At 42.4% G+C, this 16,771-nt stretch overlaps 1 protein-coding gene across 1 annotated transcript in view; it reads left to right on the top strand.

Moving 5' to 3' along the window:
• Positions 1 to 16,771, top strand: part of atrn (attractin) — a 122,017-nt gene that overhangs the window by 30,546 nt on the left and 74,700 nt on the right. Inside the window, exons 12-21 of the mRNA XM_061082527.1 lie at positions 1,935 to 2,158; positions 3,328 to 3,449; positions 4,018 to 4,156; positions 4,731 to 4,912; positions 7,952 to 8,171; positions 9,160 to 9,348; positions 10,972 to 11,217; positions 12,654 to 12,791; positions 14,496 to 14,589; positions 16,285 to 16,337. Of these exons, the coding sequence (XP_060938510.1) occupies positions 1,935 to 2,158; positions 3,328 to 3,449; positions 4,018 to 4,156; positions 4,731 to 4,912; positions 7,952 to 8,171; positions 9,160 to 9,348; positions 10,972 to 11,217; positions 12,654 to 12,791; positions 14,496 to 14,589; positions 16,285 to 16,337 (1,607 nt within the window). The remainder of the gene's footprint in view (positions 1 to 1,934; positions 2,159 to 3,327; positions 3,450 to 4,017; positions 4,157 to 4,730; positions 4,913 to 7,951; positions 8,172 to 9,159; positions 9,349 to 10,971; positions 11,218 to 12,653; positions 12,792 to 14,495; positions 14,590 to 16,284; positions 16,338 to 16,771) is intronic.

Here is a 16,771-nt window from a genome sequence, read left to right as displayed (position 1 = left end):
AGAGGAGGCGGGGTTTGTGACGTGTTCTGCAACAAGCCACCAGGGGGCGATTGAGATAATTGGTTTGTTTCGAAACAGGGGAAAATGTGATTTTCATTTAGCTGAATACATCTCACAACCCTGAATGTTTCTGATCAAGGTATAATTCAGCTTGTTACTTCACATTATAATCACCATTGACCTTTAGAAGTGAACATCCTCTTAATAGAACTATATAAAAGTGATTCAAACAAACTTTAACATGCTGTGTCGACAAAATTTAAAATTCGTACTCAATTCGTTGGAAAAAGACAAACACAACCATAGTCAAATCATGGAAAAAAGTACCTTTTCAAATTAAAACCTTACGTGACATTTCATTATCAGTCTGGATCGTACCGTGCCAGTGACCAGAAGTGATGAGTCACAGTTTGGTCTAATCTGCTTCGCCAGCAGAGCAGGACACAGCGATCCACATTAAATTATACATCCTGTCGTAGAGAAACTCATCAAATATTAACACGAATCACCGTCTTCCAGTCGGTGCTCGCTGATGTCTCCTGGTCCTCAGGAGCAATTAAAAGTTTGTTCATCCACTCATTTATTCATCCGTCAAACTTTGATTCAACCGCCATCAGAAAAGACGAGCAAAGTTCAAGAGCGGCGATATTGAGCTTTTATTTTAACGTTCTTTCTTTGGATAGAAGGCAGAGAAAAAGCAATTTCGCAGTGAGGCTTAACAGCCAGAATGATAAAATAAGCAAATTGAAAAATGCAAAGCGGAAAAAACTGGTTCTTTTTTAAAAGAAAAGAGCCGGGAGAAGGCGGAGTCTTGAAGGTCAGGTGTGAGTTTGAATGTTGAACCATCGATGACCGGAGGAAACCTTTCTCTCATTCCTGCTTCACTGAGGCAAGAATGAGCAACAGCAAATAACCCACGTTTCAGCTGCTTTACTTTGGCCTCCAGCTGATCTTAGTATTGATTTTTAAGCTGCTGCTCTTTTACTTTGAAAGCATTTCTTGGTTCGGCTCCATCTCACTTTTCTCCTGCCAATAAATATCTGCTCTCATTCGTAGTTTTGTATTTATTTAGCTTTTTACTGCCTCCTTTTTCGTAAGTCATTTAGAACGTTGGCTGCACAAACAAAGGCTGTAATTAGCTTTAATCTTTTCAGAACAATTATAAATCCCCAAAGATTCAGTGCATCCAGTTATTACTCTAATTCCTTCACTTAAGTGTCTGTTCACATTTCAGTGGTCATCAAAACTATAATTCCCCTCATTGTATTAGATTGAAGGCAGAATAAGGCAAATATCTCATAATTAACATTAAATTTGACTCTTTCCATTGTCTCGATCGTTTTCTATATCTTTTTAAAGGAGAAAGGATATAAAAAAAGTGGTTAAATGATGTGATTCTTTGCAAGACTCTCACATTCTCCTGATCCGTGCACCCAGCAGGAGGTCCAGAGTGAACAGCTTGAAGTGTGACCTCTATGATCCAAGGGGACTTTTAATCACTGTGGTGCAAATTACCCAATCAGCATTCACACACACACACACACACACACACACACACACATGGTCACAGTAATCCCTTCAGCTGAACACAGGCCAGTGGAGAAGGATGTTGAAATATGCCCTGGACCTGGCATCAACACTCGTATACACTCACACACACGCACACGCACACACACAGACACACACACACACACACACACACACACACACACTAACATGTCGGGTCCGTCCCCTCAGGAGGAGAGCTCTTGTTGGGGATGTAGTGAACCCGTGAGGCGGGTTGAGGTCCACAGAAGAGCAGCACCAGAAGGACTAAGCTTCTCTCACTGAACAAAAGGTCCAAACTGGAGAGAATTGGAAATGACTTCCCTCCTTTCAACTCTTCCTCCCTGTAAACCTCTAAAACCCCCTTTTCTCCTCTTGTTCCTTTCCAGTGTGATGTATGTGTTCGGCGGCTTCAACAGCCTGCTGCTCAGCGACGTGCTCATGTACACCTCGCCCAGCTGCTCGGCCTTCCCCGGCCAGGCGGCCTGCAGCCAGGCCTGGCCGGGGATCCACTGCGTGTGGAACGGCACCATGGGGACCTGCCTCCCCTGGGAGAGCAGCGCCGGTGGACCCGAGCTCCAGCAGCTCCCGGCCTCCTGCAACACCAGATCATGTGAGTGACGCCGCCGCCGCCGCAGCAGTGAGATCCTGCGTTGTCTGCCAGGTGGAACTCGATATGTGTTTAGATTCTTGAGTGTCTGCAGAACTCATCTGCAGTCGCCGCACAACTTGTGAGTGACACAAAAGCGCTTGTTTGTCACGGGCGGAGGATGTGTCACACATCAGAGAGCAAAAATGACAGAAGATCCTGATGGGGGAGCATGTGAGGTTTGCAAATGTAGAAAGTTTGGCCTTGAAACATCTTCAGAAAGTGGATGTGCTGCAGGTTGTGTGTGTGTGTGAGGCTGTTAGACACCTCCACCATGGAACCAACTACAAGGCCTCAATGTAAAGGGAAAGTTAATGAATATGAATCACTTGATAGATGATAATTATTTCATTTAGCAGTTATCTCAAGCATTCTGTGGTCTCAGCTCCTCACACTAGAGGGTTGTTAGGATGTGTGTGTGTGTGTGTGTGAGTGTGTGAGTGTGTGTGTGAGTGTGTGTGTGAGTGTGTGTGAGTGTGTGTGAGTGTGTGTGTGAGTGTGTGTCCCTCCTGAACAGATTTGTCCTATAAACACATTTCTCCACATCCAACATTTTATTAACTCTTCTTCCCAATGACAGTGTGTCCCAGTGTTGCTGCCCATGTGTGTGTTTGTATGTGTGTGTGTGTGTCTGTGTGTGTGTGTGTGTGTGTGTGTGTGTGTGTGTGTGTGTGTGTGTGTGTCGGACAGGAGGAGGTAATCATCAAGGACAGATCAGTCGGGTCTCCACTCTTCCCCCTTGACAATTCTCTTCCATTCGCTCTTTTTCTATTTGTCACACGGCCGGTTTCATTTTCCAGCGCCGGCCACCACCGAAGTGCCGGCAGATGGAAACTGTGCCCTGGAATATCTTTCAATCCCATTAATAACCAGGGAGGCCGTCTGCTCCGCTGCTGTCTGGCAATCACCCTGCTTCCTCCAGGAAGGAAGCTCACGTCCAGGAAGTGCAGGAGGAAGCAGCAGAAACATCTGTTATAGATGCAAATACATTTCATTTGAGGGTTGTAGGTCGATTTTTAATCACCCAGACTTCTGAAAACCAACATCGTTATGGTTATAATCTCTGTCTGTGTCGTTGGAACACTGGTGATTGGTGGAAGCGGTCATTAACCACATTCTTCCAAACTCTGCAGATGTGGACAGCGAGAGGTGCGACCAGTACACGGACTGCTACAGCTGCACCGCCAACACCAACGGCTGCCAGTGGTGCTCCACCCAGTGCGTCTCCCTGGGAAGCAACTGCACCGCGGCCTCGGTAAGAAACCAGAGGCTCCTCCCACAGGCCGACTCAAACCTGCTCACCCTACTGCTTGTCCAAGACTGGATGTATCAGATCGTTTTCTGGGGGATTGGTAAACTCCAACTGGCTTTAATGGTTTGAACAGTGAAGCTATGTTTAGTTTAAAGAATCCCTCCATGCTCCTGTTTCATGTCACATAATCAAATCTGATGTTAAAATAGTCGTTTCCTCATTTTCCAAACAGAAGAGATCCACATCGGTTAATTGCACGTGTAAAACAATCCTTTTGAAGATCACATGCTCTACAGCAAACCCAACTGTAAAATGTTCTCTCTATATAAGCAGATGTATAATTTGATTTAATATCAGTGGTCACAGGCTATATGATCTTTTAAATGATAAATACTCATCAATTTGTGATTAAATCAATGGTTTTGATTTAATTCTCCGGCCTGCAGCTGTTTGATAAACTGATGCTTGAGGCTTGATTTACATTTGTGTCTTTTATTGAGGTTGAAACGTACAATTAGTTTCTTTGAGTCTTGTGTTTTGATGCCCTTTGTTTCCCCCTGTGTTTCCTCAGGGGTCGAAAGGGGAGTTTGATGAGTGTCCCCGGGACAATCCCTCCTTCGTGTGCAACAAGAAAACCAGCTGCAAGAGCTGCGCTGTCGACCAGAACTGTCAGTGGGATCCTCGCAACCAGGAGTGCATCTCACTGCCAGGTACCCGTGGACGTAGCATCTATTTAATCAAATCCTTTTCATTTCTGAAGTCAACACAACCTGCACAGATCTGCATCACACACTTAGAAGACTTATAAATACAGTCACAGTCTACACACAGAGGGAATCTGCATGAGCAAAAATTGGATTTTATTTTTCATTATGAAAGTTTGTGCACCAACTTAGGAGATTTAGGATCAAATTGAAAAAATAAATGTGAAATAAAAACAGCAGCTCACTCTGTGATTAGCCTGGTGAGCAAAGGGGTTTTCAGACTCAACGAAAGAGGAAAATAAATAAACAAAATCAGCTCTAAATGAGTTGATGGGATGAATGAAGGGAGAGAGAAGGAAAAATCTTGTTGCATCAAAATATTATTTAATATTTCAGATTTTTCTCTGACCTCCTGAGATCTAACTGTTACTTTACCTCTTAAGACCGTGGAAATACATTCAGATTGATATATGGAGATGGAAAACCAAATAATCCCAGATCCCAGTTTACCCGTCAGCCTACAAACTGTCAGTGTCTGTAGAACCAACCCTTCCCTCTGTTCCCCCCCCCCCCGTTCCAGAAAACGTGTGCGGTGAAACCTGGCATCTGGTGGGCAACTCCTGTCTGAAGTTCATCACGGCCAAGGACTCGTACGACAACGCCAAGCTGGCGTGCAGGAGCCACAACGCCGTGCTGGCCTCGCTCACCACGCAGAAGAAGGTGGACTTTGTGCTGAAGGAGCTGCAGATCATGAGCATGGTGGTGAGTGGTCTTCTCTCAAACAGAGAATAACAACAAGAATATCAGATAAACCAGTGAGTGAAGAATAGAAGAAGAAATCCAGAACAAAAACTACAGAAAGTCCAAAAAGAAACCATCATCCCTTCTCGTTTCTTGTGTTATGACCTGAGAACATTGACCGCTGTGTAACTCTTATGGTTATTGACCTCTGGGATCTCCGTGGCCGCTCCTGTCCTTTTGAAACGTTGTGTTTTGATTCTCCGCGGGTGAGCTCGGGTCGGATCCTTGTTTTGTCCGTCATCTTTGGACCAGTGAGCGTGAAACAAATCGCACATTAACAGACACAATCTTCAGAGCAGCTCAGACATCTCTTACTCGCTCCATCAGAGCAAACACACAAGAAATCTATCCCGGCAATCGACTAACCGGCCCGAGCTGCTGTTTACTCCTCCGGACTCACGTCACTTATCTACAGATACACGTGAAGGATGGACAGACGTAGTGGCAGCAATCGTTTTACTGTTTGGAATCCACACAGAGAAAAAGCACTCGCTGATAGAAGGAACAATTCTTGATTTCTTGTTGAAGGTATTTCCTCGCAGCCTGTAGCCGCAGCTCGTGATGTGAACAGTTGTTTCAATCTATTCACTTTGCTCTGCTTACGACTTCCCCAGTGTCAGGATTATCTGCTTTTCTCTCTTTTAAATGATTTGTAAACAAGATCTCTTTAGATTCTCCACTGCCAGACAAAGCATGGGAATTTGAAGACCTCTCCTGGGTCTCTCTATAGAGACCACTAAATAATTAAAGACGAGGAAATATAGTAGATAATGAATAATTTAAATAACTGTTAATTCCATCTTTCAATGATTCCATTATGTGTCCTGGAAATGTTCTGTGCTAAAACAAGGTTCAAGCTTTTACTTTTCCTGATAGGAACCAAGCCAGTGTCACAGATGTTCATTCTGCATTATTGGTAAAATCACGGCTTTAATCGTCAATATTTGAGTTCATGTCCACACTTTAAGTCGCCTGAAGAGTTTTACATAATCCCAAATGTTTCCGAGTAGAGTAAAAGCTCCAACAACCCACTCTGCTCTCACATGGAACCCGGTGTCACATCCTGCTGCTCTTCAGCTTTAGTTTCTGTGTCGTTCCCCCGGCAGGTGAAACTCTAGCCTCCCTCACCGAGGCCACCCGGCAGCAGGCTGAGCCACCAGTGAACCCACACAGTGTCCTGGAGTCACCAGAGGACAAATGTAGAGCTGGAGCTAAATCAGACAAAAGACACGAGTCTGAATCCAGGAGTGTTTCCCATCCATACTAATGTGAATGTCCCCTGTTGGTCTAAATTCAGTTCAGTGGGAAAATATCTGTGTTTAAATGCAGAGAAGAAGAATCAAAGCTCCGCAGCTCTGCAACAACATGATTCAAGATTCAAGATTTTTATTATCAAATGCACAACAATAACATTAAGCAGTAGATGGCAATGAAATGCTTGAGTCACAGGCTCTCTTCTAGCAATGCTCATGTAATTACAACTAGGGTTGCAAAATTCCGGGAATATTCAAACTTGGAAACTTTCCATGGGAATATACGGGAATAAACTGGAAATGTTGTGGGTAATTCATACTAACTGTATAAACCTTGTCATATACAGACATAAATATAAACATTTTGTTTTGTCATAGGCTGATTTGAGCCCTGAGGAAACTTTGGGCACTTGACTATATGCTTCTGTATCGTTGTGTCATTCTTAACACAGGTCTTTGCACAGTATTTGCTAATGTACACAGCCTTTCCTTCTACATTGGATGGGGTGAAATGTCTCCACACATGAGATAGTGCACGTGGCATCGTTCTGTAGAATAACATGAGAAAAAAGTTTGTAAAAAACACTAATGCAATGCCAGAGATATAAATAGTTAGCCAAACAATTGGAATCGTCTGTGAACATATTTTACAATTGATGGATAAATGAATGGAAATAGTCTAGATGAACAGATGATCAATCCTCAATCAGCATGCTAATATATTTTCCCAGTAATATCATAGAAACTTACCTGACTAGTCCTGTACTCTACAGCAGGCCTCAATAGCCCTGCTGTAGAGTGAAGCATGCTGGGAGTTATCTGTGCATGTGATGGAAGAATGCACAGTGGAGGGTTGAAACTCAACGTGTAGCATGTGCTGCATTCCATACATCTTTAAAATAGAGTTTTGAATGATATTTTTATTGCTCAGCGTTTAATTTGCTAATTTTTTTTTTTTTTTCAAAATTCCCCAAATTCCCGAGCTTAACTTTCCACCCCTTTGCAACCCTAATTACAACCAAAAAAAAAAAAATAGAAATAGTATAAAATAGAATAAAATAGAAATATCAAAATTGAAAAATGAAACCGTCCCGGCACACAGACTCTAACGTGCTTCACGAATCTTCACCCTCGTGTCATATTGACGTCGCTGGCGCTGTTAAGCAGCTCCGGACGTTTCCAGACGACATCGATCAAATCCGGAGAAACGCCGGTGAAGCCCAACAGAGCAGCGATTTGAGTCGGTGAGAGATGAGCTCACTTTGTTTACTACGACTGCAGCAGCTCGGCCATTGATTAGAGACGGGATGAATAACAGGAGTCAGGTCCGGTGAAGTGAAACTGCTTCTCCTGCCGCTCTGTCACTCCGGGGGAATTTATGTGTGTTCAGGTGAAAAATGGATCTGACATGTTTGAGTTGTTTCTCACCGCCGGGGCAAAGCTGTAATTTCTGACCCCCAACTGCAAAAAAATGGAAAAGGAAAATGATGGCTATTAAAATGTGTCTGTCATTGATTTTCAACAAATGTCTCATCAGTCTTCAGCTGCAGAGAAACTGGCCGTTAACTTGAGACCCTTTCTTTTTAATGCCTCCATGTCCGCGGGTTATGTTTTTGGCTCGTCCCCTCGCCCTGAACACGATATCACATGGATGGATTGTGGTGGTCAAAGGTCAAGGTCAGTGTGACCTCACAGACGGATCAAACCCCAACCTTTGTCTTGACTCTGCTCCTCTGCTTCTTCGCAGTATAAGGCCTCGGTGACTCCGTGGGTGGGGCTGAGGAAAATCAACGTGTCGTACTGGTGCTGGGAGGACATGTCTCCCTTCACCAACACCACGCTGCAGTGGCTGCCCGGGGAGCCCAGCGACGCCGGCTTCTGTGGCTACCTGGCCGAGCCGGCGTCCAGCGGGCTGAAGGCTCAGACCTGCATCAACCCGGTGAACGGCAGCATGTGTGAACGACCAGGTGAGCTCAGTGGGAATGTGTGGATTCTTCTGCAGATAGAGAGAACGTTACAGGAAACTCACGGAAATGCAACGACCACCAAATATTAAGTTAATGTCAGGGAAATACAGTCAAATGGGACAGATTGTCTTATTTTGTAATGAGTCTTTGTTTCTACCCATCGAAGAATTTATACTGAAACTAGATTCATGTCTTTTGAGATGGTCATTAGAGGCAATGGGAAAGTTATACTGGGAGCTGATTAAGAGACTCTGACCAGTCGTGGTCTTACATGACCGTCAAAAGAAATGAGAAGAGGCCAAACACATTAAATGAAACCATGACTAGTTTACAGTGGAAATCATGTTTGAAAGAGGTCAAGACTCAGTTTTGACTTTTCAATTCGAATGTTCCTCTTGGGACTAAATCGCTGTAGATCTCCTGTAAATACAGATGTAACTACCACCAGAAATATATATGTTATATATTTGAAGACCAATGTCGTCTGTATGAATATGAGAATGAAAGAACAAGGAAATGTTTGGACAATCTGAAGTGGTACATAGCTGTTAATATTGAGGTGATATAATATATAGTAATTGTTGATTTTCAATCTTGAATACTGACGTCTGTAAATACACACTTAAATATATTTCCCATATTAAAACACTCATTCTTGCCAGAAGTGCCTTTTGAGTACTTAATGCTTTATGTACTAATTTCTAGATTTCTTTTTTTTTTTAATGTGTGTAGCACAGCTATAAGCAGTGGAAGAAGATTTTTAGACATATTTCAAAATGTGAAATTGCAGAAATGTACAGTATTTCTGCTGCTTTGTACCAGAATTCTCTCCCAGACAGTTTGTGAGGATGATCCAGGTCAGACGAGCTGCTCTGTTTCCCTCATGTAGTCGAACGTTTTGTTCTCCAAGTGCCGGAGCCAGCTTTGACTCACGTGTGCTTCAAAAATCTAAGCGTTCATCTTCATTTTTCATCCGACTGCTCCACAGCCAACCACAGTGCCAAGCAGTGCCGGACGCCGTGCGCCCTGAGGACCACGTGCAGCGAGTGCACCAGCAGCAGCAGCTCGGAGTGCATGTGGTGCAGCAACATGAAGCAGTGCGTGGACTCCAACGCCTACGTGGCCTCCTTCCCCTTCGGACAGTGCATGGAGTGGTACACCATGAGCTCCTGTCCACGTGAGGCTTCCTGGGATATTTGGTTAAATTTCACCAAGGGTCATATTTAAGAAAGTGAAAAAGAAAAATCCTCAAACTGTTCGTCAGGATCAGGCCCAAAATCTATTGATTTCCTTCTTATTTATTTTCCACCAGGTTTCATTAAGATCTGTTTGTTAGTTTTATTGTAGACAAACAAACAAACAAATGGACCGAAGCAAAAAACAAAACCTCCTTGTTGGATGTTATAAGTCATTTAGTCTCATTCAGGATTTTTTACACTATATAGACAGACAATTAAAACCTGCTAAAACATTTATTAGAACATAAAATGTAACATTAGAGTTTTTATTGATATTATTTAATAGCCCTGTGGCGAGGTGCTTGATATTAATATGTGTGGCCCTGGGCATGTAAATATGAATAGTCGAGTTGTTAGTTGTTATTTTGAAACGAGTGTTGTTATGAATCAACTTTTAATTTGAGCGAGCAAAGAAATTAACAAAATATTTGACATGATTTCAACAGTTTCTTCAAAGTTTCATCTCCTCTCGCTCACTCAGTTTTACGGCTCTCTAGTTTCTGAATTAATATCTGATGATAAATTCCAAGTCAGCTGAAGATAGAAAAAAGTGTTTCTTCTTATAAACATGAAGGATAAAGTTTCCAGTAATGTATGAATAATTAATTATTCACAGTGGATCTTTGATTTCAGCACCGAAATCACACATTCGTCATTTTTAGGAAATTTCCTCGAAATTCAAATACCAATCAGAAGAAGCTTTACACGTCTTTGCTGTTGGATTCTTTATTTTTAATCTCTCTCTTCAAGAATCATCGATGTCGTCATGGGAGCCGCTCTGTGATGTTTGCTCCGCCACAGAATCTCCAGACTCGCAGCCCGATGATTACACACAACATGTTGACAGAAATCTCTCTTTGTATTCCCTCTGCCTGTTCCCAGTTCTTACTCTATTTACTCCAAATTGCAGTTGCCACCATAGAAACGCACTTTATTTCTTTAACGTGTGGAAGTGTCGCAACAAGTGCATGTTGTATAAACACAAATAAACCTGTATAACCTCTGAGTGAGTATTCATGAGGTGCATTCTTTCAAATGTAGAAAAGAAAGTAAAAGCACAAATCTGAAATCTGCTCGTTATTATCATCAATAATCTCGGCGATACAACCATATGTAACTTTATCGGATGGAAAAAAGCCCTAAAATGTAAAGTTTTCTCTAAATACTCGTGGTTTCTGGAGCAGATTTGAAATATTTGGGTTGTTTTAATGTTCGTTGAGCCGAGCACATTACGCTCTGGCGCCTCCACTAGTTGAGATTAATGATGGTTTGATAACTTGGCCTGTGGCTGGTGCACGGTTCTGCTGCAGAAGAGAATCAGGTCAATTAAGTACAAATTGTTGCTGAGAGCCATCGACAAAAAGACGGGTTTGGAATTAAAAAAGACAAATATCTGTGGAGAGCGGGTGGAGAGAACCAGGGGCTCGGGGAGGAGATGGTTATTAATTACAAACGCTCAGAAAGATTGGACATTACTTTCTTATGGTTTTGAGATATTTCTGGGTATATCGTATTCTTAGATGTGTAGTTTTTTAACTGTTCCTGCGTCGTGTGTGTTTCAGCGGAGAACTGCTCCGGGTACAGAACGTGTGGCCAGTGCCTGGACCAGCCCGGCTGTGGTTGGTGCACCGACCCCAGTAACACGGGCAAAGGCCAGTGCATCGAGGGCTCGTACCGCGGACCCTTCCAGACGTCCGTCCCGGCGCCCTCCACGCTGCCCGGGCCGCTCACCAGCTCCCAGCCCGCCCTCAACGCCAGCATGTGTCCCAGTGAGGACAAGTACAACTGGTCCTTCATCCACTGCCCAGGTAGGAGACACTCAGAGTCTCTGGTTTTATACGACTGTAAATTCAGGATGTTCTTCTCATACATAACATCCGTAGAAAATGGGTGAACTATCTTGATAATCTTATTAATTAATATTGCAATTAGTTTAGAACGTTTTAGCAAAACAAAATAACAAACATTATCTGCGTGGACTTTGCTTTTCATCATTTTTTAAAAATGATTTATATATTACTTTTTATCTTTACTGGGTTTGTGTGTTTGCTTCCCTCCTTTAGCTTGTTGGTTTCTTTTTTAGAATAATCACTAATGGGATTAACACAAAACGTGGTGAAAACATTATTTTAGCCGAATCCAGACAAAGGAATAAATCCAGAAATATTTTATAAATGTCTATAATATGGCATTTTTGCATTAGATGCATCTTGATGTATGAAATCTCGGTGCCATTCCACCTACAAGTTCAACTTCCTTTGGTTTTGAATCGGTTGCAGATGTTATTCATCCTTTTTTTTAAATTATTTATATATTACTTTTTATCTTTACTGGGTTTGTGTGTTTGCTTCCGTCCTTTAGCTTGTTGGTTTCTTTTTTAGAATAATCACTAAAGGGATTTACACAAAACATGGTGAACACATTATTTTAGCCGAATCCAGACAAAGGAATAAATCCAGAAATATTTTATAAATGTCTATAACATGGCATTTTTGCATTAGATGCATCTTGAGGTATGAAATCTCGGTGCCATTCCACCTACAATTTGAACTTCCTTTGGTTTTGATCGGTTGCAGATGTTGTTCATCCTTTTTTTAAAATGATTTATATATTACTTTTTTATCTTTACTGGGTTTGTGTGTTTGCTTCCGTCCTTTAGTTTGTTGGTTTCTTTTTTAGCATAATCACTAAAGGGATTAACACAATAAATCCATAATTTTTTTTATAAATGTCTTTACCATTGCATTAGATGCATCTCGGAGGTATGAAATCTCGGTGCCATTCCACCTACATGTTGAACTTCCTTTGGTTTTGAATCGGCTGTTTCTTTTAACATGGCATTTTTGCATTAGATGCATCTTTTGAATCGGCTGTTTCTTTTAACATGGCATTTTTGCATTAGATGCATCTTGAGATATGAAATCTCAGTGCTCCCGTAATGAAACTCCTCTCACAACCTCACAGAATCACAGGAGCAGATGTTCACAGTGATTGTTGTACTCATGTAATTGTAATTACACCAGCGTTGAGTGATGCACTTCCCAATAAACTGCAGTGGCTATTGTTACCAGTCTCAGTTTAATAGATGTATCAGGTTAAATCACCACAAATAAACCTGGCAGGCACTTCACTGTACATCTAACGTACATTATCCCAGTGTCCCAGTGTCCCAGTGTCCCAGTGTCCCAGTGTCCCTGTGTGTGATGCTCACGTAGTGTTTTTCTCTGTTTCCTCTCCTCCGCAGCTTGTCAGTGTAACGGTCACAGTCAGTGCCTGAACGAGAGCGTGTGTGAGAAGTGCGAGGACCTGACGAGCGGCCGTCACTGCGAGAGCTGCATCTCCGGCTTCTACGGAGATCCCACCAACGGGGGCAGCTGCCAGCGTGAGTAAATCCACCGGTCAGCCTCCGTGCGTGCAACGGCTTCATTTAACTTGCCGGTGTTTTTACAGTTCAGTTTTATGTCGGCCATTTTCCTGATTCCTGGCGGCGCAGCAAAGCGTTCCCCTGGGATGTTACAGATTGACTCTGATGCTGACGGTCAGTCAATCGGACAACAAATCAATCGGCCGGTTCTTCCACAGCTTAATTGAGCTTACCTATGTATTACTTTTACTCATTTTCTTTACCTCTCACCTCACACGGCCTTCAGGTGCGTGTATACATGTACTTAGTCAGTGACAGTCAATCAATAAACCAGTATTTCTGCATATATTCATCTTGTTAGTTTTATACATTCATTGTTTCTAGAGCAAACTGCTGCTCTGGGTTTTCACAGACGTGTTTTACATTCACACATCTGAATCCTAACCTTGATTTAACGCATTATGAATATTAAAGAGAGCGAATTCAATCCCTCAAAAAGGAAGTTATATACAAATGATCCAGATAAACACTTGTACATTAATTATTATTCATTGCTTCAACAGCTGTTACACAGGATTTCTTCACATCCAGCAGCTGTTACCACCCGGAGGCTCGTTCTTTAAAAATAAATAAAATAAACAGCATTGATGCAAAATATGAGCAACGTATCAGAATCAGAAGGTATTTATTGCCAAGTAGGTTTACACCTACCTGGAATTTGCTCTGGTTATTGGTGCATACAATGAACATAGAAACCTAAAAACATAATAAATACACCACACATAAGAAAAACAATAAAAAACAATATATATTTACGTTTACTCACTATTTACTTCTTATTTACTCACTTTTTCTAATATTTATACCAAGTAACATTTATTCAGACATAAACATATCTATACACAAATATATAAAAGATAAAAGATATAAAAAGTGAAGTAAAAAGTGAAATGCAAAATGCAAAATACAAAATAGTGAATAGTGTCAAATTGCAATATGCAATTTCACCCCCCAAACCACCGTTCCTAGTCGATATCTGGGATGTTGGGATGTCTCAGCAGAGAGGGGGCGTGGTTAGTTTCACCTCGGCTCTGGAACCAAACATTTGGATTGGATTCTTTTCTCTCTTCAGGGACGATCCTTGAGGAATGAGTGTTTCAGACACGATTATTATGACTCTACGTTGAACGGATTTCTGAGTATCTGTCAGTCTTGAGGTCTGGGGGTGTGGTTCTGAAAAGGCCGACTTCTGTGGACAACAAGGGGATTTTTAAAGCAAATCTCAGCAATGACGACTAAACCCAGAGGGAGAACATCCTGCCTGATCTGAATTCTTAGCTAATGGATCTAATAGCAATAACACGCCTGGGTTTTAGTTCCTATTTCCACCTGGTACCAATCGCCCTTTTGGCCAAACATTGATAACTAATTTTGAATAAAAATGTTGGTTGTATAGCTGCTTTCAGACTTGAACTTAAAACAGCACATTTTCCATAACTTTTCTGATATCTGGGTGAGATACGGTGAACTGGGAACATGTGGCTGCATCTGGTGATGTGAAAAAAAGTCCTTTCAATTGGATAATTTATATTCCATTCGTAGGGTAAAATATTTAGATACTAGAAGATATTTATAGTTTTACTAAACATAAGAGGAGCTGACGTGTGTTTTTTTTCTTAACTTTAATTTGCTTGTTGTTGCTTTTGTTCTTCTCTTGTTCAGCCTGCAAGTGTAACGGCCACGCCAGCATGTGCAACCCCAACAACGGCAAGTGCTTCTGCACCACCAAGGGCATCAAAGGGGATCGCTGCCACCTGTGAGTTTAACGACGCTCATCCCTCCTCCTCCTCCTCCTCCTCCTCTTCCTCCTCCTCTGCACTCCCACATTTCCTTCTCCTCTCTTCTGCTGTGTTGGCACTTTTAAGAAAAACCTTGTAACTGTAATGTCTCTGCAGTAAAAATCCGCCTGGAGGGAGAATGAGGAGCTTTCTTCTTTTAGTCCATCACATGCATTACTAGTGACACCACATGCTAAGATTTAGATAGCACACTGGAGTGGTACTTACAGGTTCATACAGAGGCTCCTCAAATGGCTCTTTATCACTGTGGGAGGAACCTGAGTCTGAACTCTGTGGATGTGATTACCCATCAGGCAGTTTGTCGGTTAGTGGGACCGACTGGTCAGACACTACGTTCATCGCTGCTCTGACTTGAGAACTGTTTACGAATCACTTTAGGAATATGAAATCTCTTTCTGCTCCCGAGCTCCTGTCCACACTAATGTGGATATTTTTGCAAAACCAACTTCTTCCTCTGCAGTCGAGCCTCCACACGAGAAAACACTGTTTTAAGAGTTTGATATGTGCATGCGCTAGAAACAATATTTGACGTATCGTTGATGTAGACTTCACTGCCACCTACTGGCGGTTGGTATTGTTTCTTCGTCTAGAAAAAGATATTTAGTAAATTGAAGGGCGTGTGGAGGGAGACTCTTTTTTAAATGGAAGGAGAAATATCCGCTGCAGTGCAGATGAGGCTTGAAGTTATTGAAACGCCTCATTAGGTGTCACACTTCCACATTCGCATTATGTCTCGCTAGAAGCTAGCCAGGCACGCCCCCCCCTTACAATTCCAGGTAAAGCGAGAGTGGAGGCCGACATTTGTGTTTCAACGAGCCAGTCGGCCAATCAGAGCAGTGTTTGAGACGGAGGCTGAGAAGAGGAGCTGCAGAAATTAACAGTGTTAGAAGAGTGACGTGTTTTCTGAGCATTAGAGCATATAAAGCTTTTCGAGTAATACAAATTATCAGCCTGAATATGAGCTGAAGACTTCTCCTTAAAAAAAAAAAAAAAAGCAAGATAATTGACCCTATTAAGAACTGACGTGAGCAAAGGTTTGATGAGACCATTCAGTCATTCTAAAAGTGTTTTTGCAAGTTTCAAAATAAGGGAAAACTATTTTTGTGTGTGAATAATTACACCTGCAAGGCCACAAGCCAACATGAGTGAGATGTTAAGAAAAGCTTCTTCCACCCATCGAGTCCAGCGTGTTTTGAGTTTCTCATTTGGCAAACTACAGTAGCAGCTGTTCATTAGCGCTTGCAGCTCTGTTTCTTAATATTTTCCAAAACCAGGCTTTAGTTACCAAACTGGCTCCAAAACCAGTTACAACTCCAGATAGTGTTTCACAACTGAACGACATCGGGTCTTTTCTGTACAGAGTTTAAATCCCTGAGGTTTCTTGTCGCTGTGCCTGATGTTCGTCCTCTTCACTCGACCTCGTTCTCTTCTCCTCTCATTGTGATCTCGCTCTCGCTGATTGAAAGTCAAGAGTCCACTGTGTTTTCTCGCTGCTCTTCTGTGTGAGGCAAGAATTTACCACTCAATTTAACCGTCCCTATTCACCTCCCTCTCTTTCTTTTCTGTCGCTCTCTTTCCTTTCTTTTCTCTCCCCCTATTTTTTATTCTTGTCCCATTTCTCCCCATCCTTCCTACACCTCTCTCTCTTTCAGGTGTGAAGTGGAGAACCGTTACCAAGGCAACCCCCTTAAAGGAACATGCTACTGTAAGTGGAATTCCAATTAACAACTTGAGAGCGGGCGGGTTGGGAGAAGAACCTGTGAGGCCCGACTCCTCTTCCTGTTCGGGTCAATGACGAGACAGTTACATGGCTCCGGAATCAAAGCGGGTCTGGAGTAGTTTGATGTTTAAAGAAATAAAGAAACCGGCGCTTTTTTTTGGAAAAAAGGAATCGACAAGGAATCGCAGATGAAAGCGAATCTCAGAAGAATGAGGAGCTTTGAAGGACTGATTTCCTCTTTCCCCCCCCGCTGCGGCGCCGATCCCGGGGTCCACGCTGCAGATTAGTCTCCCGTCGTTGTTATTCCTCTCAGCTGTGGAGAAGGAGAATAGAACAGATTGTAAAATAGGTGATTAAATAAAATGTGTCCTCACGGCTCTCAAACACTTGACCCCTCAACACAGAAGAAGGTCGACCGG

The sequence above is a fragment of the Limanda limanda genome, chromosome 12 (assembly GCF_963576545.1).
Source record: "Limanda limanda chromosome 12, fLimLim1.1, whole genome shotgun sequence".
In the NCBI taxonomy this organism is placed as follows: Eukaryota; Metazoa; Chordata; class Actinopteri; order Pleuronectiformes; family Pleuronectidae; genus Limanda; species Limanda limanda.
This window is presented reverse-complemented; position numbering and strand designations above follow the sequence as displayed.